Below are 26,326 nucleotides of genomic sequence, written 5' to 3' on the forward strand. Positions count from 1 at the left end.
TGTCACACAGGACCATTTTGGGGGGTGGGGCAGGGACTTTGGGGTTACAGCGAGTTTTCGTATTTAAATGTCCACAGGAAACGCCTACAGGTTCTCTAAAACGTCTCCCTCATCACTTTGGTACCCAAAGCTGCATCTCACTGAAGCCTCCCACCTGGGCCCTTCCTGAGCAGCTGCCAGAACCCACCTCCAACCCCTCCCTGGCCAGCCCTTGGAAGACACCGGGGTGCGGGGGGAGCCCTGCACTGCCTGTCCCAGGTGGGAGCACACTCATGCCCGTGGGCCGGGTTCCTGGCTTGCTGTGGGTGCCCAGGGAGGGTCCTCACACCCGAGATGCACGTGCAGGCTGTGCTGAAAAAGGCCTCTGGGCCCTTAGTTCCTCATCGGGCAGGAGTGTGGGGGGCACTCCGAGAACACAGGGGTCCCGCACCTCCTCAGCCATCCCCCCCATCCTGGCCCATTTCACCCCCGGAAGCAGACAGAGGAGGCGCACACGTGCCCGCTGGGCTTTCTCAGCGAGTGCAAACGTTTATTCTGGTTCCTTCCGCGCTACCCAGTCGGTAGGCGGCGCCGCACAGTGCGCTGCAGCCCCGGGCGCAGCAAGGCACAGAGGTGAGTCCTGCGTCAGGGACACCAGCTGGCGACGTCCCAGCACCAGGAAGGAGGGGAGCTGGCTACGCCCAAGGGTACAGGGACCCCAGAGGGACAAGCAGCTCCAGTGTGTGTCAAGAGGGTGCAAAATGCCCCGTGTGCGTCCTAAGGCAGTTCCTTGGGAAAGTCACGGCACAAGCAGCCGGCACAGGTGTAAACTCCCCTCAGGGCGTCCGTGAGCAGCGCACCCATCGTGGCCTACAAGCCCCCCTCTCCACGAGCCGGTCAGAGGGGCTCCGCTCCCCAGGGCAAGACCCCACCAGCCACGGTCATCTTCCCTCCCTGCTCTGGGAAGGGCCGGGGGCCGGGACTGCTGCCCTGAGACCACTCAGGGACCACCACCCTCTGAGCTCCAGGACCCAGGGGGACAGTGCAGAGAGGATGAGCTCAGGTGGGACGTGGGGAGGGGACTTCTGCAGGTCGGGCCTGGGCTCTTCCCAGAGGGAGGCCACCGTGAAGGCAGCTGGCCTTCAGCATGTGACCCCAGTGGGCAGATGAGGACACGGCGTGCTGGGCAGGACAGAGGCCTGGGTGTCCCTTTCCCACCCGTGTCCCTGGGTACATAGGAGACCCTGTGGAGTGTGGCCAGGCTCAGGAGTGGGAGTCAGTGTACAGAGCAAATGAACGAAGGGCCAGCTTCCCAGGATGTTTAATGTCAGCAGCTGGAGCCTCTCGTGCTCTGACCGCTGTGTATCTAGGCCTCGCTCCGGTACCGCAGGCGGGAGAGCCGGTCCCTGATGTCCTGGTCGCTGTCAGCCCCACCCTCGGTCAGGTGAACCACCCTGCTGCTCAGGATGAGGTCCTGTACCTTGTGCTTGGCCATGGAGACCAGGCCGGGTGCATCCGGGCTGGCCGGGCCCGTGAGGAGGATGCAGGCGGCGTGGCGGCCTGGCTCCAGCAGGGCCGCTGTGGAGGACAGAGCCGTCAGGTGTCTTGGGACCAGACACAGTGGAAGTGGGCGGGCTCAGGGCCACACCGAGGCCGCACTCACCTTGGAAGGCGACGATGTTGGCAGAGACGTTGGCCAGCTCCAGCAGGACGCCCGGCAGAGTGGGGTGAAACATGTAGAGGCTGTGCTGGGTGTCTCCCGGCTCCTAAAATGAGAACCAGCGATGGGGCAGGAGGCTGACCAGGCTGACCCCACCTCCACATCTGGGCCGAGAAACCAAGGGTGTACACTGCTCTGGGCCTGGCAGCTGGGCAATGCTGTGCTCATTGCTTATAAGACACTCAACACACTAACCACAGCCAGAGCTGTGTCCACTGGGCACCCCCAAACACCAATCTGAACCCTGCATCTACCTTCTCTACCCTTCTTCCGCCATCCTGACCCTGATCCTCCTCAGCACCCTCCACCTGGAACTCGGCCGCCTTCCCCAGTACACTCCACTTCTTTCCAGATTCCCCTATCCGCCCCCAAGGCAGACCACGCCCTGGCCTCCCCTGCGGCCAGAGCACTGCCCCATCCCACCCCTCTCCCAGGCTTCTATTTATTTGTACATGTCCAGTCACCCAATTAGCTCCTTAAGACGGGGCCTGAGACAGGCAGGCCCCTGGTCTCTGGCCCTGGCTTCTGGCACGGCGTCCCCCGATTGTGTACTCTGCCCGTACCATCTGGTTGGCACCGACCAGCTCGTGGAGGCCCCAGAAGAAGAAGGCTGAGCGGTGGTCTGCGGTCAGCAGGCTGGCAGACGGAGGGTACCCAGGGAGGCCTGGAAGGGCCAGAATCCAAAGGACCGCCCCGGTGCTGAGGTCCAGGAGCCGAATCTGGGAGGAAGGGGACAGCATGGGGCAGATGGGGTGGGATTTGCACAGGCACATGAGCCAGCCCTGAATAAACTGCTCCCTGGGGTCAACGAGACTGTCTCCCTGAGGCCCTCTTGTCCCAGCTCAGCCATCAGGCCACAGCCCTGTCTGCTGTTCAGACTCATTTTCCTCAGCTACAAACCAAGGTGGGACCACAAAAGGAAGTGCAGCCAACCTGTCTGTCAATGCCGGTTCCATTTTCAACGACCACGGCTAAGGTGTCGGGTTTGTAGTGACCGAGGATGGGTTTTCTAGGGAAGAAGCCACGAGGGGTCTCTGTGAGGAGACACCTGGGGGCAGGTTTGCCACCCTCTTCTCCCCGGCTAGGCGGGCCCAGGACGGGAAGCAGAGGGGCTTCACCAGCCTCCGCCCGCCTTCTCCACCCCCCAGTGCAGGGAAGTACCAGGGGGCAGGCAAGAGGCCGCTGGCAGAAGCACCCTGGCCGTCTCGCCCACCTCCACGGGGCTGCCAGGGGATGGGCTGGCGGGGCCTGGCTTGCAACAACTGCATAGGCTCCTGGGGAAGCCGGTACCTGAGGACCTGGGGCGCACTGAAGGTCCACCTGGGGGCCAGCTCCTGGCCCTCCAGCAGCACACAGGAGTCCGGACTCACGAGGAGGAGGTCCTCGCCGCCTTTCCCGGGGACGTTCATCAGATAGTGGATGGCTCCAGAGCTGGAGGGGGCAACCGCCAGGACAGAGGCTGGAGGGGGGACCCTCCCCCAAGCACTGTCCACCAGACTCCCACCTGCAGCCCCTCATTCTTAGATCTCTAATCTGAGAATATAAACCAGACCCTCGCTGTGCTTGGAGAGAGGGTGAGCCCACTGCTGGGAACCTTTTCCCTCCGTGTCGGAGCCCAGCATGGCCTCACAGTACCGGCAGCCAGGCCCGCAGCCCCTCCGCGGCTGAGCACGGAGGACCGGGACCTGGCCTGTGTGACGCCGCCCACACCCACCTGTGCACAAGCAGCCTGTGGTTGGTGGCATTGAGCACGTCCTCCCAGCTGGGGTCTCTCCTCAGTGGGCTGTCTCTCCCGGTCACTGTTTCGTAGACGCCCTTCACGGAGTGGCCACAGAGGGAACTTGCTACTCAAAACACAGAAGAGCCTCAAGTCACCAGGGGCTGCTGGGGGACCAGGACGCGCGCCCACCAGCCCTGCCTGCAGGAACACGCGGTGCCCTCCCTGAGCGGGGGGGGGGAGGGGGATGAGACCCTCTGTGGCTTTCACTGCTTGTCAGCGACTACACTTTGAATCCCTAGAAGAAAAGCAGGAGCCGTGGAGCCTCACGGCAGCTGCAGATCCCATCTGAGACCAGCATGGCCTCTGCAAGTGCGGCCGTTTGGGGTCCAGGGGTCCAGCAGGCACAACATACCGCAGGGGAGAAGGATGTAGTGGGCGCCCGCCCTGGTGACATAAAGGAGGGAGCCACTGGTCCCATCCACACCGAGGCTGCCTCGGTGGCCAATCTGGAGCCCAGTGCTGCCCGAATAGATGTAGCTGTTAACCTGCAACACATGGGAAGAAAAATGGGTCAAAATCCCCCTGGTTTAGGGAAAGATTACTTTAATGTCTGATACCAGGCGTGTGTGCGGGGACTGCCTGGGAGAAGAGCGTGGTCTCCCACACTAGAGTCCCTCAGGCTCCTCAGGACCCCACCCACACCCCAGTGGCACAAACGAAAGGGCGCTCCCATTCCTGGGGAGGCCCAGGAGCTACGAACAGGGACAGAGCTGCCCAGCGTGCTGGGTCTGCAGGTGCCAGGGCACAGGGCCTTGGGCAAGTCCCCTGACAGGCGATCAGACCCAGAATCTGCCTGGGAAGTGGAAGGACCAGGGAGCAGAGCAGAGGCTCCGGGGGCTTGGGCTGCAGGGACTCGGGGCGGGGGGAGCTGTACCTCCTTGTCCTCTTGGGTGAGAACCAGCAGATCTGGGGCCCCGTCGGCATCCAGGTCAGGCACCTGGATTAACGGGCTTAGGATGGAAGCGTTCCTTCTGAAGCTGCTGGGATGGTTCCACAGGGTCTCCCCTAAAACCAAGCACACGTCAGCGGGCGCTGGCCCCAGGTCCCCTTCCACCGCAGCCTGGCAGATGCACAGACCCTCCCACTCGCAAATGGAAACACCTACCAGCGGGAGCTGAGGGCAGGTGCAGGTGAGCACGACTGCTGAACACACTGAAGGGCACAGATGCGAAAAGACCAGGGGCTTACACACCAGTGTTCAAGTCTCACTTCTGGGAACTGCAGACCTCCCCACCCCTACTCCTTTTTTGTTGACCCATCTATCTATATAAAAGGCTAATATGTTAAGTGTCCGACCACCTGGGTAATGACGTCACCTAGCAACGCCTGGCTTCCTCTTCCTAGCAACAACTAGCCTCCTTGCGTTTCTTCAGCCCAGGAACCTGACTTGCTTTATAGCCAGGTGGAAACAGTTTACACTTTAACCAAATGTCTATGAAGCATTTTCCCGTGCCTGATCTCATTTGATCCTCACAGAAGTCCTGGAGTAGGTAGATAGGAGACTCGGTGGAATCCTCTTTTCTTTTCATTAGCCGGAAAAGGGAGACTTAGAAAGCTTAGAAACTTGACCCGACTGAACAGAAGTAAGAAATGGTGGACCTTGAAAATGACTTCAGGTTTTCTCACTGCACAGAATATAGTCACACACTGCTGCAGTTAAATATTTTACCCTTTGTTCTCCCTGCGTGATCTACAATAATAATGCTTCATGTTGATATTTACTGCTGTGTTGCTGACAATTACCTGAAAGAGAAGTTGGGGTGCTTCACTGGGCTGGAAAAAGTTTAGCTACATCAGAAAGCAGGTCTAATTAAGCAAATTTGTTCTATATCTATAAAAGGCTAAGTTGACTTGCGCGATACATGTGAAGCTCTCAAAGCTGGCGCCAATTGCACGCATGTGTTTCGATCTGTCATTGTCGATCGTGAGTTTGGTTGTTTTGTTGACATTTTGAAGCGAAAGAAAGTGGCGCGTCATTGCATGAAAGTAACAGCAGCAATTAAATATGATCACAATAGTGACCCGGGCAGATATAATTACCCCCGTGTAACCGGAGTTGCCATCATATTCAGAAACAAAGATGGAGGACCTCCTTTTGAAAGGGACTTGCTCATTCATTGTAAACCAGATCCCAATACACCGAATGCCACTAAAATGAAACAAATCAGTACCCCGTTTCCTACATTAGATGCAATGACGTATCCTATTCTTTTCCCACATGGTGAGAAAGGCTGAGGAACGGATATTGCATGAAGACTCAGAGACAAGCCTAGCCAGTTTGGCTCAGTGGATAGAGCGTCGACCTGCGGACTAAAGGATCCCAGGTTTGATTCAGGTCAAGGGCACGTGCCAGGGTTGCAGGCTCGATCGTGGCTCAATCCCCAGTGGGGGCCACGCAGCCAATCAATGATTCTCTCTCATCATTGATGTTTCTCTCTCTCTCTCCCTCTCCCTTCCTCTCTGACATTAATAAAACTATATTAAAAAATAAAAACTTGAGGGTACTAATCACTTAAAAAAAAAAAGACTCAGGGATACCAGTGTAATCGACAATAATCCTAGATTCAACGGATGATGCCGAAAAGGAAAATTTTCCCATTGAATTCCTTAAAAGTATTACTCCTTTGGTAATGCCATGTCATAAATTAGAATTGAAAGTAGGTGCAATCATCATGCTACTGTAAAATCTTAATAGTAAATGGGGTCTTTGTAATGGTACTAGATTCATTATCAAAAGATTGCGACCTGCCGAAACCGGTTTGGCTCAGTGGATAGAGCGTCGGTCTGCAGGCTGAAAGGTCCCAGGTTCGATTCCGGTCAAGGGCATGTACCTGGGTTGCGGGCAAATCCCCAATAGGAGATGTGCAGGAGGCGGCTGATCGATGTTTCTCTTTCATCGATGTTTCTAACTCTCTCTATCTCTCTCCCTTCCTCTCTGTAAAAAATCAATAAAATATATTTAAAAAAAAAAAAAAAGATTGCGACCTAACATAATCGAAGCTGAAGTATTAACAGGATCTGCAGAGGAGAGGCTGTTCTGATTCCAAGAACTGATTTGTCCCCGTCTGACACTGGCTGCCGGGAGCCGGTCCATGCTTGCTGTTTCAAGGGACCTGGCATATATGGCATACTGTCTATGTGTTTTAACCAAGGTCTCTGAGAAAGGTTGTTTCCCCAGGTAGGGATTTTCCCCTGAAGTTAGGGAGGGAATAAAACCTCTTAACTAAGTGCCAGGCGGGTAATTAATCACTTTAACTATGAACAATCATGCTTAAGCTACATAATCTTTACTCCCTGGAATGGAGATAAGAAACGCCCTAACCTTTGTAATAGAGATTGATAGGATTGGAATCAACTGGTATAAATACAGTTGTAACAAGACAACAGCAGACAGAACTTAGGAGAGAGAGAGAGAGACAGAAATTGGCACAGAACGTTCTCTAGAGACAGAAGAACTTCGCTGGAGAGAACATGGCAAAAGATCCTGGACTGAACCTGACTACAGAAATTGGCAAGAGAACCTGACTAGAACCTGGTGACTGAACCTGGCTGGAGAACCTGGACAGAACCTGGCTGGAGAACCTAGCGAGGGAACATGGCTACAGAACCTGGCTGGAGAACCTGGAGAACCTGCCTGGGGAACCTAGCAAGAGACCATGGACACAGAACCTGGCTGGAGATCCTAAACAGAACTTCGCTGGAGATCCAGACCAGAACTTGGCTGGAGATCCTGGCTAGGCTGCTGATCAACTGAACGCTGTCTCCATGTCATTCCTTCTTCGCCGACTCCGTTCACACCTTTGGGAACCCCTGGACCCACTGGGACTAGACCCCGGCAACTGGCCTTAGTATCAGATGAGTTTAATCAATTTATCAGTCATTGTTTTTATCAATGTAGTTTTTATATCATGTCTTTGTTGTTATATCATGCTGTTATTATTTATTTATTAATCAATTTATATATTACTAGAGGCCCAGTGCATGAATTTGTGTACCGGGGGGTCCCTCGGCCTGGCCTGCAGGATCAGGCCAAAACCAGCTCTCCAACATGAGGGGTCTCAGATTGCGAGAGGGTGCAGACCAGGCCAAGGGACCCCACAGGTGCATGATCAGGGCTGGGGAGAGACACAGGAGGTTGGCCAGCCGGGGAGGGACCTCGGAAGGGCTCCAGGGCATGTCGGGCCCATTTTGCTCAGTCCAGATCAGCCAGACCCCAGCAGCAAGCTAACCTACTGGTTGGAGTGTCTGTCCCTTGGTGGTCAGTGCACATCACACCGAGCAGTTGAGCGACCTTAGCATATCATTAGCATATTATGCTTTGATTGGTTGAATGGCTGACCAGTTGACCAGACACTTAGCATATTAGGCTTTTATTATATAGGATTTTCATATACATTTTACTAATTTTCTTTCATCTCTGACACTTTTATTATAGGGAATTGGCGAGCAGCAATATTAAAATATTTCTTCTAATTAATTTCCTTTCAATGTGCAGGAATTCGTGCACCAGGCCACTAGTTTTCTAATACTTGGCTCTAGAGCACCTTAGGGCCAACACTGACCCTCCCCACCATGTCTCAAGGCCCCTCAGGACCTGTCTGCTGCTGGGCCCTCTGCCCCCACCAAAGCCCTGGCTGAGTGGCCTGTGCCCTTCACACAGGAGAGAATGAAGGTCTCAGGGTTATGCCTGGGGACTGCAGGTCCTGAGGTAACAGCTTCTGACCCAGACATAATCTTGTCCTTTTTTAAGACTGATTCCTCTCTTCTTCTTTTTTTTTTTTTTTAATATATTTTACTGATTTTTTACAGAGAGGAAGAGAGAGGGGATAGAGGATTAGAAACATCGATTAGTACACCTCCTACTGTGGATGTGCCCGCAACCAAGGTACATGCCCTTGGCCGGAATTGAACCTGTGACCCTTCAGTCCACAGGCTCTATCCACTGAGCCAAACCGGTCAGGGGGGATTCCTCTCTTCTTAAAATACTTCCAACCTGCTATTTATTTTCCTCCGTAGTCTCAAAACCACGCTGTCAGGGAAACGTCAGAACCCACCAAATCTAGTGTCAAGTCACAGAATTCCTCAACACCTCGGTGCCTAAGCGGTGACAGGAAGGCCCCGGGGAGCACCCTCACGTCTAGAGCACTGACAGGCCCAGGTCTCCTTCCCACGCGCTGCCCAGCCTGTGCTCGCCCCGGGCGCTGCAAAAGAAGGCTGCGGCCACTTTCTCCCCACAACGTGCTCCCACAGCAAGATTTATACAGGCGGTGACAAGGCACAACACATGTGACATGTCAGAGGAGCTGTGGTGCTGACTGCTAAGTGGCCGTGTCCTCACGGGGGGGTTCCCTTCCATTCTGTAACCATCCTTCCATCCAATCACATGCCCCAGAGCACAGGCTGACCCTCCCCAGAGCAAGCTGGCATCGTCCTCCGTCTGAGAGGCCCAGGTGGAGTGCAGAGGGAACCAACCTACCTGTGAATAAGTCGACTGCGATGAAAGAACCAGATCTTCCCACAAGGACGCAGGCGGAAGATGCCCCACTGTCCCTCGGGTGGGGGATCCCGCACAGCACGAGAGCCCCATCCTGGGCTGCGGGCCTCTCCCACAGGATGCTGCCGTTGGCCCCTGACACAGCAGCCACAAAGGAGCAGGGGAAGGAGAAGCCTGCAGGAGACAGACCAGCCCTGAGGGGCCCTGCACGCAGGCCACGCACCGCCAATCCTCCCTCAGCCCTACCACCAGGCCCATTCCCTTTATACCTGGGCCCCTGACCCACCCCATCCCCTGGGGGCCCCAGTGTTGACCCCGTGAGGGTCAGTAGCAAAACAGGGTGGTGCTGAGACTGGCCTTGTCTCTTTCTAGTCCTGCTACAAAGCAAAGACAATCCAATTCCAGAAATCCCACCAATGGCTTCCCCAAATACTGGAGGAGCCAGGATTCCTCCTCGTATAGGGAGTTCCTCCTTCTTACCTTCATCGGCGCAGGACTGGCTGAAATTGTTGCTGCTGTTGGTGTTTTTATAAAGAAAGATAACATCTTGGACCCTGTCCCTGTTTATGTCTTTTGTGGCCAGAAAGTCGTAGGCGACTGCAAAAGAAAACCAGACTATATTGTCCAGGCCCTGCTGGTTTAAAGGCCAGGCCATGTCTGACATGACCTCTTCTCTGCCCCTTAGGGTTTAGTGCCAGTTAGGACCTGCCACTGTGAGGTCACCACAGGGACGGGCCATTCCCCACAGCGCTTCAGAGCACCAGCAATTCCTCATGCACACGATGGGTGACAGTATCAGAGGTTAACCTGTAGGAAGGAGCAAGCAGGACACGAGGTACCACAAATGGATGTCTGAGCACCTTCTATTCAGGAATGAATTCCTTCTTACGTCAGTTTGGAATCGAGAGAAACCACACACACTTCCATAGTCATAAGGGTCTAACCCTTCCCTTCATTCGAAGACTCCAAAGAGAAACTAGCCCTGGCTGGTGGTTCAGTGGTTAGAGCACAACCTGTGGACGGAAGGGTTGCGGGTTTGAAACCCGGTCGAGGGCACAAGCCTGGGTTGGAGGGTCAATCCCTGGCCAGGGTCGAGTGCGTGCAGGAGGCAACCGATCAATGTGTGTCTCTCTCCTTCGACCCTTCCCTTCCACCCTCTCTAAAATATCAATGGGAAAAATATCCTTGGGTGAGGATTTAACAAAAAACCCACCGAAAAAACTAAAACTATATATTTTAAAATCAAACACCAAAAGAATGAATGGGCCCTTACCTTACACCATATATAAAAATGCACTCAAGCCAAAACCGGTTTGGCTCAGTGGATAGAGCGTCGGCCTGCGGACTGAAGGGTCCCAGGTTCCATTCCGGTCAAGGGCATGTACCTGGGTTGCGGGCACATCCCCAGTGGGAGATATGCAGGAGGCAGCTGATCGGTGTTTCTCTCTCATCGATGTTTCTAACTCTCTGTCTCTCTCCCTTCCTCTCTGTAAAAAAATCAATAAAATATATTTTTTAAAAAAAATGCACTCAAAATGGATCAAAGAGCTTGCTGGTGTGGCTCAGTGGATTGAGCATCCACCCATGAACCAAGAGGTCACCAGTTCGATTCCCGGTCAGAGCATGTGCCCGGGTTGCGAACTCGATCCCGAGCTCTTCAGAGCACCAGCAATTCCTCATGCACATGATGGGCGTGCAGGAGGTAGCTGATCGATGTTTCTCCCTCTCAAGGATGTTTCTACCTCTCTACCCCTCTCCCTTCCTCTCTGAAATCAATAAAAATATATTTAAAAAAGAGGGGGAGTATCCAGAGAGAGGCTGATTCCGTTGCTTTTCATAAAGGCCAAGATATTCCTGGCTGCCAATTTTTTTTTTTTTTAAGGAAGGCTTTTTTTTCTTTTTTTGGTTAATCCTCACCCGAGGATATTTTTCCATTGACTTTTAGAGAGAGTAGGAGGGGGAGAGAGAGAGAGAGAGAGAGAGAGAAACACCTTATGTGATACAGACACATCGATTGGTTGCCTCCCACATGGGCCGACCAGGGCTGGGGATCAAGCCCAAAACTGAGGTACATGCCTTTGACTGGAATAGAACCCGGGACCCTTCAGTCCGCTTAGGCAATGCTCTATTCACTGAGCCAAACCAGCCAGGAGAAGAAAGGCTTTTTAAAAATTGTTTTTGTGAGTCCTCACTGAGGATAATTCTTCCATTGATTTTTAGAGGGATGGGCAGAGAGGGATAATGAGAGGGTGAGAGAGGGAAAGGGAGATGGAGGGAGAGAAACATTGATGTGAGAGAGGCATATCGATTGGTTGCCTCCCGTACGTACCCTGACCCAGCCGGGGATCAAACCTTCAACCCAGGTATGTGCCCCTGACTGGGAATCAAACCCAGGACCCTTTGGTGCGCAGGCCAACGCTCTAACCACTGAGAACACCAGCTAGGGCCTGACTGCCAATTTTATGAGACAAATGAAAGTGTGCTTTGCTCTAGCTGATCCAACTAGAATGTCAGCCAGAGCCCTTCGGGAAGATTAGACCACAGAATCAGCTGCATATTTGCCACATTTCGGAACAGCCTTCTCTACATCTCTTCTGCCAGTTACTGTTCTATTATTTTTTTAATTCTGAAAAGTGACCGAAAGGGCCACTTTCCTTCACTGACCCAGCCCATCCGCCCTAAAATGGGGGAGCAGGCCGCTACGCCCCCCCAGCAGTCCTTCCAGTGTTCCTGAGAGGTTGCTCTTGCAGTTCCCCCCAAATTCCAGGAAAACCATGGACACAGACTCGGCAGCCACTTAGGGCTGACTCACTGTCAAAGCTGACCTCCAGGCCCCAGGACACACATGCTGCCCCCCCCCCGGCCCCCCCCCCCCCCCCCCCCGCCCAGGAGAGAATGGCCCCGTGGGGAGAGGAGCGCACCTGCTGTGTTGTAATTGACCCTCCACATCCCCTCTGACACCGGCCTGTCCGGACACGGGATGATGAAGGAAATCACAAACACCACCAGAAGGCAGCCGAACAGCGAGAGGAACAGCGCCACCGTCCGGCATCGGGAGAGGCGGGACTGCGGGGACGCACTGTTCAGGTTCTCTTCCTTCTTCAGTGGGTCCCCCAGATTCTCCTGCAATTTCACATCTTCCTTCTTCAAGGGGTGGATTTCAGCTTCTAAGTCCTTGCTGTCCATCGTGCGCACATCCCACAGGGTACCTTCTGATCACTGTGTCAACAGAACACAAGGCAGTCAGGAGAGGCCGCGCCATCCGACCTCCAAGGCCTGCCGCTGTCAGCGCTGGGGGACATGGTCGCAGTGGTGACTGTGGGCAACAGCCCAAGAAATAAAAGCTGAGTAAAAGTTTAGGGTGTCACAGATTCCACTTAAGAACGTCTTTTTAAACATATTTTTAAATGACTTTTAGAGAGAGGAAGGGGAAGGGATAGAGAGAGAGAAGCGTCGATGAGAGAGAAAAAAATCACTGATTGGCTGCCTCCTGCACGCCCCCCCCTGGGGACTGAGCCCGCAACCCAGGCCTGTGCCCTGACCGGGAATCGAACTGGTGGCCTCTCGGTTCCTGGGCTGACCCTCAGCCACGGAGCCACACCGGCCAGGCAAGAAGGTCCGTAATGCCGAAAGGCAAATTGGTTGTACAGAGCCAGTACAGGCGTATCTGCATCCTCATGCATTGATATGTCTTGTTCATTGACCTGGGATAAGCAGGGCGGTGCTGGGTCGGGGCTGATAACGAGCCCATACACTAAACATTAACTAAAACCAGCCAGCTCATAGCCAGGACCTCTGGTCAGCCTCTGCCAGCCTGAAGTACAGATGGAACAATCTGGTGGGATCCAGACCCCAAGTTAAAAGCGCTGTGGGTGAAGGTGGGCGCTGGAGCCTCAGCCTCGCCCCTCACGCGCTCTGTGACTTGGGCAGTTCCTTGACTGGACCGTGCCTGGGTTCCTCATCTGTCAATGGGAAACAGTTATCTACTTTAGAAGACTGTGTTAAAGGTTAAATGAGTAAGTGAAGAGAAAGCATTTAGAACAGAATCTGACGCATATAAAGCACTCAAACACTAGCTAATTATTACTAATAACAAGATAAAATGTGTTACACGTCACATGGAGGAGAGTGGACAGCTGCATGGAGGGGCACGGGGCTGTGCACACCTTCCGAGCCTTTACGGCGGAGAACAAGCTCTTTCCTGCCCTGATCCCCTCCCTCCCTGTGGCTGGGCCGTGGGTGGGTGTGGTGAGCAAACCTTGAGTGGCCACCTTGGAAAGTAAGATGGAAAACAGTTTTGAAGACGGTGAAGCCACAGAAGAGCATGGGTCCCCGATAGCTGGAAACCACCACCATCGATCCTTGAGTTCTCTATACTCTATTACGTAAGAAAGAAACACCTTTTCCTTCCTGGCTGCTTGAAGATCAGCCTTCATCATGAATGACGCGGTAGCCATCCGGGCCAGGAAGTACATGACCAACAGACTACTTCAGCGGAAGCAAGTGGTCACTGATGTCCTTCACCCTGGGAAGGCAACAGGACCCAAGACAGAAATCCGGGAAAAACTAGCCAAGATGTGTCAGACCACACCCGATGTCATCTTTGTGTTTGGCTTCAGAACCCACTTTGGCGGTGGCACACCCGCTTCGGCATGATTTATGAGTCCTTGGATTACGCAGAGAAAAACGAACCCAAACACAGACTTGCCAGACATGGCCTATACGAGAAGACGACGACGTCCAGAAAACAGAGAAAGGAACGCAAGAACAGAATGAAGAAGGTCAGGGGGGCTGCAAAGGCCAGCGATGGTGCAAAAAGGGAGCTGGAGATTGAACAACAGAAGGAGTAAAGATTCTTCGGTGACGGTTGTGCAGATTTTTCATTAGAGAATTAATAAACTATAAACTTAAAAAAAAAAAAGAAGCCCTAGCCGGTTTGGCTCAGCGGATAGAATGTCGGCCTTTGGACTGAAGGGTCCCGAGTCCAATTCTGGTCAAGGGCACATGCCCGAGTTGCGGGCTGGATCCCCAGTGGGGGGCGTGCAGGAGGCAGCCAATCAATGGTTCTCTCTCATCATTGATGTTTCTATCTCTCTCGCCCTCTCCCTTCCTCTCTGAAATCAATAAAACTATATTAAAAAAAAAAAAAAAGTGCCGAAACCGGTTTGGCTCAGTGGATAGAGCGTCGGCCTGCGGACTGAGGGGTCCCAGCTTCGATTCCGGTCAAGGGCATGTACCTGGGTTGCGGGCACATCTCCAGTAGGGTGTGTGCAGGAGGCAGCTCATGGATGTTTCTCTCTCATTGATGTTTCTAACTCTCTATCTCTCTCCCTTCCTCTCTGTAAAAAATCAATAAAATATATTAAAAAGAAAAAAAAGAAAAAAAAGAAACTTCTATCTTGTGTAAGGCAAGATGTTTGTTGTTTTGATGCTTTTTTATGCAGTCAAACCAGTGTCCTAACACAAATTATACTGAGAGAATGGAAGGGATCATATGGGCCAGAGTGAGCTGTAATCCTCACCTAAAGGAAGTCAATGACTCAAAATGGGTAAATCAGAATATGCCAGTGGTTAAATGGAGGTGAAACCCAGAAAAACAACAGACACTGTCTCCCTGTAGCAATGGGCTGAGGGAGGATGGAAGGAGACAAGATGTTGTTTTTTGGTATAAACTTTCCACTTTCTGACTTTAACTGTTTCTCTCCATTTAGTAAAAACAATGAATTTTAAAGCCTGCTTATACACCCACTAGGGTAGCATTAGTTAAAAAAAATAAAAAGTGACAAGTGCTGGTGAGGATGTGGGGAAACTGGGACCCTTGTACCCTGCTGGTGGGAATGGAAAATGGTGCAGTTGTTGTGGAGAACAGTTTGGCGGTTCCTCAAAAAGTTAAACATAGAATTACCACTTGATCCAGCAAGTCCAATTCTAACCCAAAAGGAATGAAAATAGACTCACACAAAAACCTGTGAACAGCTCTAGCCGGTTTGGCTCACTGGATAGAGCGCTGGACTGCAGACTGAAGGGTCCTGAGTTCGATTCCAGTCAAGGGCACAGGCCCAGGTTATGGGCTCAGTCCCCAGTAGAAAGCATGTAGGAGGCAGCCGATCAATGATTCTCTCTCATCATTGATGTTTCTATCTCTCTCTCCCTCTCCCTTCCCCTCTGAAATCAATAAAAATATATTTAAAAAGAAAACCTGTGAACAAATAGTCATAGCTTCTTTATTCACAACAACCCAAATGTCCATCAACAGATAAATGGATAAGCCCAATGTGCTAGTTCTGTACAACGGAATACTACCTGGCCATAAGAGGGATAGAGCAATCCTATACCACAACATGGATGAAGCTGGAAAACATTTGTGCTCAGAGAAATAATCCCGAGAGGAAAGGCCACATATTGCATGATTCCATTTATCTGAACCGTCCGGAACGGGCAAATCCACAGAGGCGGAAAGTAGATGAGTGGTTGCCAGGGGCTGCGGGAAATGGAGAGTGACCGATAATGGGTGCAGGGTTTCCTTTGGGGTGATAAAAATGGTCGTGGTGGTGGTGGCAGTAAAACCAAATGTCACTAATGATAAGTTTTATGTCATGTGTATTTTACCACAATTTAAAAAGAAAACCAGCCCTAACTGGTTTGGCTCAGTGGATAGAGCGTCGGCCTGCGGACTGAAAGGTCCCAGGTTCGATTCCGGTCAAGGGCATGTGCCTGGGTTGCGGGCACATCCCCAGTGGGGGATGTGCAGGGGGCAGCTGATCGATGTTTCTCTCTCATCGATGTTTCTGACTCTCTGTCCCTCTCCCTTCCTCTCTGTAAAAAATCAATAAAAAAAATACTAAAAAAAATAAAATAAAAAGAAAACCAAACAAAGCTGTGTGCATCCTCCTGAGTGCTGAGACATGTTTCAACATCGACGTTAGAAAAGGTGTATCTGTCAAAGGTAGTAAGTTCAACACACGAAATGACCAGGGACCTCACCAAACCCAAACACCTGCCTTGGGTGAGGGGGAGGCGGGGCAGGGTGTCTGTCGGGGTAACTAGGGAAAAAGCAAGCAACAGAACCTGGGACCAGGCCTGACCAGCAGGAGGGCTGCTTGCTCAGCAAATCTGGTCACTTTGTCCCCAGGAGGGGACGCTTCAAATCACTAAAACACAACTTCACTTGGCAAAGGAAAGAAAACTGAATGAGGAATCAGAATTCTGAAATCCTTGATTTTAAAAGCTCTAATTTTAAAGTTAGAGCCTTAAAATGTTGGGCAAGAAACTCAAGCTCTCAGCCCTAACCGGTTTGGCTCAGTGGATAGAGCATCAGCCTGCGGACTCAAGGGTCCCAGGTTCGATTCCAGTCAAGGGCATGTACCTGGGTTGCGGGCACATCCCCAGTAGTGGGTGTACAGGAGGCAGTTCATCGATGTTTCTCTCTCATCAATGTTTCTAACTCTCTATCCCTTTCCCCTCCTCTCTGTAAAAAAATCAATAAAATATATATATTTATTTATTTTTTTAATATATTTTATTGATGTTTTATAGAGAGGAAGGGAGAGAGATAGTTAGAAACATCGATGAGAGAGAAACATCGATCAGCTGCCTCCTGCACATCTCCTACTGGGGATACGCCCGCAACCCAGGTACATGCCCTTGACCGGAATCAAACCTGGGACCTTTCAGTCCGCAGGCCGACGCTCTATCCACTGAGCCAAACCGGTTTCGGCTAAAATATATATTTTTTTAAAAAAGAAAGAAACTCAGGCTCTCAGAGCTAGAGCTGCCCTCATCTTTCAGAAGATGGAGCGCCTACCAGGAGACAGCAGGAACTCGCCCTCAGAATATCTACGCAAGAACGAGGGGCACCTGTTCAAAATGACACAACTATTCACATTCCGCCTCTGACCCTCATTTCCCACGCCTACCTCTGCAGGAGCACCTGGGAGCCGCGTTCAACATGGGCTTCTGGACCGCCACTGGTGCATCTGGTGCTTGGGTCTGGACAGGTGGATCTAGGGATCAGAAAGCTGGTGGTGAAATGCTCGGGGCAGCCTGTGGATGGGACCTGTGAAGGATGTAGGTCCTCCCGGAGCCAGGATTCCCCGCCTTCCCTTGTCGGGTCAGCCCATTTTGCCATCAGACGATGACTAGTTTTCTCCTGCCCCCTGGCCCCTGAGTGGAGACTCCAGTCCCACGGCCAGGCAGCAGGAAAGCAAAGCCTGGGGAGGACAGCCTCTTCCAGCAATCAAGCCGTCCGCGGCTGCTTTTGGGGGTGTTGTTTTTCCTTGGAATTGTCCGTAAGCTTAGGCAAGTAAATCCCAATGCAGAGCCCAATCTAGTTAAACTCCTCCTTTTCCTCACCAGTCTCAGGATCCCTAAACTATGTGGGTCCCTAAAGCTAAGGACACAGGAAAGTGCAAAACACACAGTACTGATGTCCTAAGCCAGGGATTGTGGGTTCGGGTCCCACCTGGGGTATCAAATCAAAAAAAAAAAAAAAAAAGAAAAAGAAATAAACATAGTACTGATGATTTGGGATTTTATTTTTTTTAAGTCATCAATATACATAATACATCTGAAAGGTATACAAGTATAAATCTCCCTCCCGCTTGTGGCCCCCAAACTCAAGAGGGGAAGCATGTGAGCAGTTTCTTACGCTAGAAAGCTCTCTGCACTGACATGCATAAAGTGTTTTTTTTCAAATGTGACCAGAGCCTTAGCTGGTTTGGCTAGTGGGTAGAGCGTCGGCCTTTGGACTTAAGGGTCCTGGGTTCAATTCCAGTCAAGGGCACATGCCCCGGTTGCAGGCTCGATCCCCAGTGGGGGTATGCAGGAGGCAGCCAATTGATGATTCTCTCTCATCATTGACGTTTCTATCTCTCTACCCCTCTCTCTTCCTCTCTCTAAAATCAATAAAGACATATTAAAACAAAAACAAAAAAACTAGGTTTCAGGTGCACACTCCTTGGGGCATGCACATTCCAATCTCCTTTTCAAATGAATTTTCTTGCTCCTAAAGCAGCGGTTCTCAACCTGTGGGTCGCGACCCCTTCGGCGGTCAAACGACCCTTTCACAGGGGTCACCTAAGACCATTCTGCATATCAGATATTTACATGACGATTCATAACAGTAGCAACATGACAGTTATGAAGTAGCAACAAAAATAATTTTATGGTTGGGTCACGACATGAGGAACTGTATTTAAAGGGCCAGAAGGTTGAGAACCACTGTCCTAAAGTCTAAGGGTTCCCACAAGACTTGCAACCAGGGGAGAAATGGGCCAGGTAGCTCATCGCAAGGTCACCCCCTGACCCTGTCTCCAAGGCCCCCTTTCCTCTGACTTTCCAGTGAAACAAAGCAGCCCTGCCTCGTCTCCCTCCTGCTGCTTTTTTTATCCTAAGTCCTTTCTTGATTCACTGTCCCAGCCTTAATAAACCTATTCCCAAAACAAAAATAAAACAAAACTAAAAAACTCAGGGTTGCCCTGGCTGGGTGGCTTGGTAGAGCATTTGTCCTGTACACTGAAAGGTTGTGGGTTCGATCCATGGTCGAGGCATGTACAGGAAGAAACTGATCAATGTTTCTCTCTCATATCCATTCCCCCCCCCAATCAATAAAAACATATCCTCGAGTGAGGATTAAAAAACAAAAAAGCCCTCAGAGTTTGATAGGTTCTTTTCTTCTGGCACTTGACAAATGTTATGCCACTTCCTTCTGGCCTTCAAGGTTTCTGACAATAATTCTACTGTCACTTGAACTGGTTTTCCCCATTACATAACATGTCAATTCTTTTTTGTCTTTAGTTTTCAGAAGTTTAATTATAATGTCTTGGCATGGATTCCTTTGGGTTTACCCTGTTAAAGGTTTGCTTAGCTTCCCGAACCTGTAAGTTTACATCTTACGCAAAGTTACGAATACTGCCAGCCATCATTTTTGTTCCTGAGCAGCAGCACCTGTGGGAGGTGTGGGGGTGGAGAGCTGCAGGCCCTCCCATGGGGAGCTGCTCTGAGCAGACTCAAACATAAAGTACGAGAGCTTTCTTTCTAAACGAATTTGTAAGTCTGTAAACTCAGAGCTTTTTTTTTGTTTGTTTCAAACGGCAGCTGCTAAATTTCAGATAAAGATGGAATAAGATAAACTTCAAGGTATTTTGTTTCTAATATCACAATGCAGAATCTCAAACCACACACCTGTTTCTATGGAAAATAATACAGTAATCAATAAATAGCAATACAAAAATAAATTCCATTTCTCTTACAACTGGAAACCTACTTTCGCCCCACCCTGTATATGAAATTAAATTAATGCTGTCCAGACACCAAAAAGAAACTAAGCAGTTTTCATCTACAATAAAAGCTGTGAAGATATAAGAGATGAAGAAAAGAGAACAAAGGAAAAAGATCATGAGGTTAAGAGATTTGCATCTTTCCCTCATTTGCACCCAATGCACTTTTCTTTGACTTCTCACAGGCTAGTATTCTTGAGAAGAAAAACGTGAGGGATGAGAAAGAAAATGTATCAATATGATACACATTGAGGTTAAATATGTGACTCTAAGGAAAACCTGAAGTGAGATGAAAACATCCCTGTGTATAGGTTTTCAACTAGATTATCCCCCCCCCCCCATCCTCCCCACTAAGGAACTATGAGGAAGCAGACACACCCTGAAACAGTGGGTGTGTCTGCTTATTAAGGCCACTGTAGCTGCCACTCCTGTCCTCCTGAGACTGGCCAGTAGGTCAGGCCAAGTGGAACAGGGAAACTGAGACAGATATTTAAACAAACTGGCAGAGCAATTGACAGCAGATGCAGAAGGCCTCCTCCCCAGAAACGGCACCTAGGCCTCAACTGTAGTCCAGCTCCAGACCCAGGCAGAACCGGGTGGGCGGCACCAGGCCCAGCTGTGATGACTGACCAATCGGTGGAGACCACAGGCCTGGAGGAGCACCCCTAGACACTGATGAATATTCTGCTAAAACCTCCCCTGTGACCTCCCCTACGATTCCCGCCTGAGAAAGAGATAGAGCCTCAGACCAAGGCCCCCGCTCCTGCTCTCCCTCTGGGAGCAGTCCCCACCATTCCCTTTCCCTTCTTCTTCCCCCACTTCTTCTCCCCGCCCCCCAGGCATGCATCTCCCAAACCCTAAGGACCCCATCAGGCTCGCAACCAGGGGAGCAATGGGCGGCAGCAGCTTGTCCTGAACCTGATCCCCGCGCCCCGTTTCCTCTGACTTCCCACGAGCGAGGCAGCCCAGCCTGGGCTCTCCTGTTGCTTCTACGCTAAGCCCTGTGTCTCACTGTCCCCACTTTAATAAGTGCCCCCCACAGTCACCTAGACTCGTGTTGTAAAATGTTTCCTGCACAAAGTCAGGAACCCACGCACCACCAGCTGCCTTGGGCAGACCCACCAAGGGCCAGGCCCCCTTTCCAGTAACATTCCCAGGGGAGTTACGCCATCCAGGGTGGAGACTCTAATTATGAGGAAAAACAATAAAACAAAACAACAGCTTATGTAACTCATTAGCTTTCAAGGGCAGGAATGCTATAGTACACACAGGAAGGAAATAAAGGGTGTCTCCTTTTTCCCCAAGAGTTCTTTCTCTAGGAAGAGAGAACGGAGTCAGAGAGAACATAAAATTTAAAAAAAAAAAAAAATTGTTTTTTTTTTTTAAATAGATAAAGAAAGAAAGCATAAAAATTCTAACAAGAGCAGAAGGAAAACTGCCAGAACAAATAACTGGCAGATCTACAGATATTATGAAAGTAGGGGATCTAATTTTTTAAACTAAAATTTTTCTGAGAAAAAGGTCATCTCAAGGTACTTTAATAAAAACTCTTCCCCACCCTAGCCGGTTTGGTTCAGTGGACAGAGCATCAGCGTGAGGACTGAAGGGTCCCAGGATTGATCCCTCATCATTTTTTTTTTTAAACACACCATATTTTTATTGATTTTAGAGAGGAAGGGACAGGGAGAGAGAGAGATAGAAACATCAATGATGAGAGAGAATCATTGACTGGCTGCCTCCTGCACACCCCCTACTGGGGATCGAGCCCACAACCCAGGCATGTGCCCTTGACTGGAATCGAACCCGGGACCCTTCAGTTCATAGGCTGACGCTCCACCCACTGAGCAAACCAGCTAGGGCTCCCTCTCACCACTGATGTTTCTATCTCTCTCTCCCCTCCTCTTTGAAATCAATAAAAATATATATTTTTTAAAAACCTTCCCCCTCCACCAATTTTTAAATTTTGAATTTTACAGCATTTTTTTAAAGGAATTTTCAGAAAATGAGCCAAAGAGATCAGATTTTAAAATTAAATACTTTAACCTAAAAGGTAGTTTGCATATTTAAAAACTGATTTAAATTTTTAAAAAGATTTAAACTGCATGTCTTAAAGTCCTAACTTTGGTTTCATCTGAGAATTCTGCGAACTTGGTACTATAGCTTGATCTCTGTGAGGGAATAATGAAGAAGGCTCACGTCTGTGCACCCAGAAATTCTAGCACAGCCAACTGAACGCTTCCCACCACTCGAACACTACCTACTTCTTGCATTCCTCAACCACAATTTTACAATGTAGACACTATTTAAATCAAGGCCTCTTCAAATTTAAATAAATAAAGCAAGAGGGGGAAAAGTGTAGCTGCAAATTAAAAAACACAGAGAAAAAAATACATTCATATAAGCAGAGGAGTTACTTGGAGGAAACCGTAGATGAGTTATATTTTAATGGAGAAAATATGCAAGGAATACTTAGGGAAAAGCTCTGATTACAGATTAACTTTACTATCTAGCTTCACCAACTAGGAACAGAAACTGAAAGGATCCTGTTAATGGCTTGAAAAAAATCACTTTACCACTCTACCACTCTGCATTGATGAGGTCAAAGGTCATTCTTAAAGTCTGGGTGAAAGAAGAGATTTCTTTGGGGAACTCTTACCTCTAATTTATAACCAGTTGGACTATTTTCTGAAAAACAGGAATTGTACAGAACAGCATATACTGCCTCTTGTCATGTAGAGTAGTCCCCCTTACCCGTGGTTTCCGTGACTCATGGTCAACCATGGTCTGAAAATATTAAATGGCAAGTGATTCCTTGAATCAAGTGACCATATACACATAACTATTACAGTATAGTGTTGTAAATGTCTTATTTTATTATTAGTTATTACTGTTTTTCTCTGTCTGTGCCCAATTTATAAATTAAACTTTACCATAGGTACATAAATATAAAGGAAAAAACAGTATTCATAGAGTTTGATACTGTGGTTTTAGGTATCCCCTGGAGTCTTGGAATATATTCCCCATGAGAAAGGGGGGGGGGGGGGAACACTACTGTATTCATTGGGCATTTGTGTGGGTTTTTTTTTTTAATCTTTTTTTTTTTAAATATATTTTATTGATTTTTTACAGAGAGGAAGGGACAGGGATAGAGAGTTAGAAACATCGATGAGAGAGAAACATCGATCAGCTGCCTCCTGCACATCTCCCACTGGGGATGTGCCTGCAACCCAGGTACATGCCCTTGACCGGAATCGAACCTGGGACCTTTCAGTCCGCAGGCCGACGCTCTATCCACTGAGCCAAACCGGTTTCGGCTGTGTGGTTTTTTAAAATATATTTTTATTTACTTCAGAGAGGAAGGGAGAGATAGAAACATCAATGATGACAGAGAATCATCTGTCCGCTGTCCCCTTCACATCCCCCCTGGGGATTGAGCCCGCAACCCAGGCATGTGCCCTGACCAGGAATTGAACCGTGATCTCCTGGTTCATAGGTCAGCACTCAACCAGTGAGTCATGCCGGGCCGGACTCTGTTGTTTTATTAAATTGCCTTTAGCCTGTGCTATGACTTGACCAGTAAGGAATATTGATTTTCAATACTTTCCATATGCTGGTCCTCCTGCCTGGAAAGCCCCCTCTCAGTCCTCCAAGCTCCGCTGGAGCAGCATCGAGCCTGTGCGAGCACTACTGCCCGGGGTTAGCCACCTTCTACCCCAGAGAACTTGGCCTTGTTCTTTCAGAGCGCTCCCGGCGTCCCTCCTACAGCTGACCGAGAGCTATTTAAGGGCGGGAGGACTCTGTTGCATCCCCTGTGCCAAACATGTGGCCGACACTCAGTAAATGTCAGTTAAATGGAGGGGAGAGAGCTTTATGGAGCCCTGGACAAGAGGACAAGTACAATAAATACAAAAAATAAACCACAATCCGTCTCTTCACTCCAGGGCCAGTCTTCTTGCAGACTTCACGATCTGTGATGTCTAACTGACCTTATAGCACGGGTGCTCAAATGCTTGCCCCTAAAGCTCGCAGTTATACATAAGAATGGGTTAAGAACGTGTTTTACACTAGGAGGCCCACGTCAAGGCCAAGAGAGGCCCAAGTACTCTGACAGTTCCACCTGCGTATCTGGAAGACACCCACAATATCCAACCAGACAGCGCTGGATTTTCCGCTGAGCAAAGCAAGAGTCAGACAATGACTGCTACTGTTCAATTGTTTACAGCTGAACAATAATTTCCTCTCTTCACCAAGCAAATAAACCCAAGACAAAGACTAGGCCCTTAGTCATATTTCAACTGAGAACAAATTTTAAGGTGACAGTGCCCAGATAAAGGCAAATGCATTACAGCATATGCAGGCAGCAGCACTAACACACCTCAACACCCAGTTCCTTTTCTCTACACAAGTGCAAAAGGTTTAAATTAACTGAGGGTGGGTCACCATACCTCCTAAAACATAAGTTAAGGAGGAATATGTACCTGCATTTCAGACAAATAGCTATTACATGGAATAGGCTGTGTAGGTTTGTCCAGAAAATAACATAGAGTAAACCTTCTCTCTCAATTCTAAAGCAGATTTTATTTTCTTTGACTCCCCTAGGAATCAGTGATACATTGGGGAGGGGGGGGGGGGATGACAAAAACTTTTCTTGTATGTGCCCTCATCAGGGATGAAGCCCGCACCTTGGTGTATGAGGACAACACCTAACCTACTGAGCTACCTGGCAGGGCTTCATTCTCTGCCTTTCTGACACCACATCCAGGCAACCTAAGCTCCATGAAGGATTTTACAAAGTGAAAGTGGGAACAAAATTCACTAGATCCGTGGGCTTTATATAAAGACCAAGTTTGAGTGAGAGATATACAGTATGTTTTGAAACGTCCAACAAATTCTGTAGATTCTAACTTATCTATCTGTTCAATTTAGCTCCTCCTTCCAACGGCCACTACTTTAGGTCATCCTATCCTAGCCTATGTAATAAATGGCTAATATGCAAATTGACCAAATGGCAGAACGACCGGTCGCTATGACGTGCACTGACCACCAGGCGGCAAACGCTCAACACAGGAGCTGCCCCCCCCCCACAGTGCACAAATTTCGTGCACCAGGCCTCTAGTATTTCTATAACTTACTTGGATTTCTGCAGCCCTCTCAAGTCCCCTTTCCTTGAAGTTTCGAAAGACAGCATTCTAAGATATCTCCTGATCATGTCATTTGCCTGGTTAAAATTTCTTGAAAGACCCCTCCCTATTTTAGAAAAAAAGCTCAGAAACGCTCGTTTGGCTCCAGGTCTTTCACCACCTGGCTCTTGCCTACTTCTAGTACCATCTCTCCCCAAACCCTATGCCCAACATTTGTTCCCTTAGTCACACTGCTAATCTTTGGTACACACTGTTCCTCTGCCTGTCTTCACCTAGTAACTCCCACAATGTCTGCCAAGCACACTCAAACCTCACCTCCTTCTTCACACTGCTCCACACTCACTGAGCTATAGGTGATGAAACCATAATCGCCTAAGTCGCTCCTGAATGCCTGACTCACAGAAACTGTGAAATAATACGTTTGAATTTGTGGATGAAAAAAAGGTAATAAATCATAAATTCCTATGTTTCTATCTCTAACCCTCTCCCTCTCTGGAATCAATAAAAATATATATATATTTTAAAATCAATGATGAAAGAGAATCTTGGACGCACTGCCGCTTGCATGGCCCCAACTGGGAACGGAGACGCAACTGGGGCATGTGCCCTGATTAGGAATCGAACCAGCGACCTCCTGGTACACGGGACAACGCTCAAACAACTGAACCACACCAGCTGGGCCAGCTTACACTAGTTTTAATGGTTCTTGACACTTGAAGCCTGCAACAAGAACCCAGAAAACTGGTAAAATGCCCTAATAAATGTCCACTCGATATCAGGGTAATTTCCTTTATTTCATCCTTCCCTCCTCTGTATTTCCTCTTTTGCATGCTCCAGATTTTGCTTATTTGTCTTATTTGTTATCTGTATCCTCCTATAGATTTAAAGTTCGCCGAGGACGGGAATTTTGTGTTTTGTTGAGTGCTATATCCTCAGCACCTAGAACTATGCCTGGCACTAAGGAGACATTCAGAATTTGATGAGCTCCTCTAAGCTGCTGTATGGTCCCTGAGACACTGCAATGGAAAAAGAAAAAAGTGGCACAATCTGGAGATGGCATTAGAAAAACATTAGCAGCCAGTCCTTGGAGATGAGCACGAAGCACAAGCGCCTCGGCTGAAATCACAGGGTTTCTTAAAGAACAGCAAGGAATGGCACTTGCCTATCCTGATAACTTATCATTCTTTTCAAGGGCGAACTCTCTCCTTGTTAGCTCTCAGCCAATCAGCTCCTGGAGGAGCTAGAAACTCTTTCACTGTGTTCTTCTTTTATTTCCCTCTTTTAAACTCTGCCTGGCTTTTGTTCAGTAAGACAGGCTATCTCTGAGGGATCTTCCCACAGAGGAGTAAATGCCAGCTGAGCTTCGGGTTACTTTGCCAGTTGGTTTAACAATGTCCTGACAAGACGACATGACCACCTGACCCTTGTGAGAGGCTTCGCACGGGCATTCCGTTTTCGCAGTAGATGTCTTTCGCTAGGCAACACCCTCAAGAGTATCCGCAGCCATGCCTGGCTTACTACCTGCGCAGGCAACAGGGAGTGGGAAGTTTCCTACCTGGGATTTAAATCCCGCCTTTGAGGCAAACGGGCTCAAAGTCAACGCAACTAAGTCCAGGCTGCGGAAACCGGAGCTGAGGACCCTCCGGGGCTGGAAGAGCCGGCAGAGCTGGCCGGCCCCAGCTTCCGCGGCAGCCTTTCCACCCACACCGCCGCCCCGACACGCGTGGACTCCAACGCCCAGGGGAGGTGGGCGCTGGCACGGGCGGCGTCCCTCGGGGCTGGGGTCGCCGAGGCGGAGAAACCGGGCACAGAGTGAGAGGTGGGGCCCCGTGTGATGCACACGGGAAGAGGAGGACGCGCACACTTCACTCACCTGCCGCCGTGCCTTCCCGTCCTCACAGCCAGCGCCGCCCCGCACTCCTCAACCCCGCCCCC

The 26,326-nt window shown here is 49.8% G+C and overlaps 1 protein-coding gene and 1 pseudogene across 4 annotated transcripts; one reads left to right on the forward strand and one right to left on the reverse strand.

Moving 5' to 3' along the window:
• Window positions 1-492: 492 nt before the first annotated feature.
• On the reverse strand, window positions 493-26,326 carry FAM234A (family with sequence similarity 234 member A). 3 transcript variants are annotated; one of them, XM_081090601.1, is made up of 13 exons: window positions 26,265-26,326; window positions 16,890-16,976; window positions 11,895-12,192; window positions 9,454-9,570; window positions 8,956-9,147; window positions 4,354-4,484; window positions 3,832-3,964; window positions 3,414-3,543; window positions 2,990-3,130; window positions 2,633-2,708; window positions 2,263-2,418; window positions 1,643-1,745; window positions 493-1,557 (listed from the first exon to the last, which is right to left on the reverse strand). In XM_081090601.1, exons 3-13 carry the CDS (start codon window positions 12,157-12,159, stop codon window positions 1,346-1,348), a joined length of 1,656 nt encoding a protein of 551 aa, XP_080946727.1. In that variant the 5' UTR covers window positions 12,160-12,192; window positions 16,890-16,976; window positions 26,265-26,326; the 3' UTR covers window positions 493-1,345. The 3 variants fall into 3 exon arrangements, with proteins under 3 accessions (XP_080946727.1, XP_080946728.1, XP_080946729.1); XM_081090602.1 differs by lacking the exon at window positions 16,890-16,976 and having other exon boundaries at window positions 26,265-26,314; XM_081090603.1 differs by lacking the exons at window positions 16,890-16,976; window positions 26,265-26,326 and adding an exon at window positions 13,374-13,499.
• On the forward strand, window positions 13,411-13,823 carry LOC308518581 (small ribosomal subunit protein eS24-like; annotated as a pseudogene). Its single transcript has one exon. The product of its transcript is annotated as a small ribosomal subunit protein eS24-like (transcript).

This window comes from Myotis nattereri, assembly GCF_964212035.1.
Source record: "Myotis nattereri genome assembly, chromosome: 4".
In the NCBI taxonomy this organism is placed as follows: domain Eukaryota; kingdom Metazoa; phylum Chordata; class Mammalia; order Chiroptera; family Vespertilionidae; genus Myotis; species Myotis nattereri.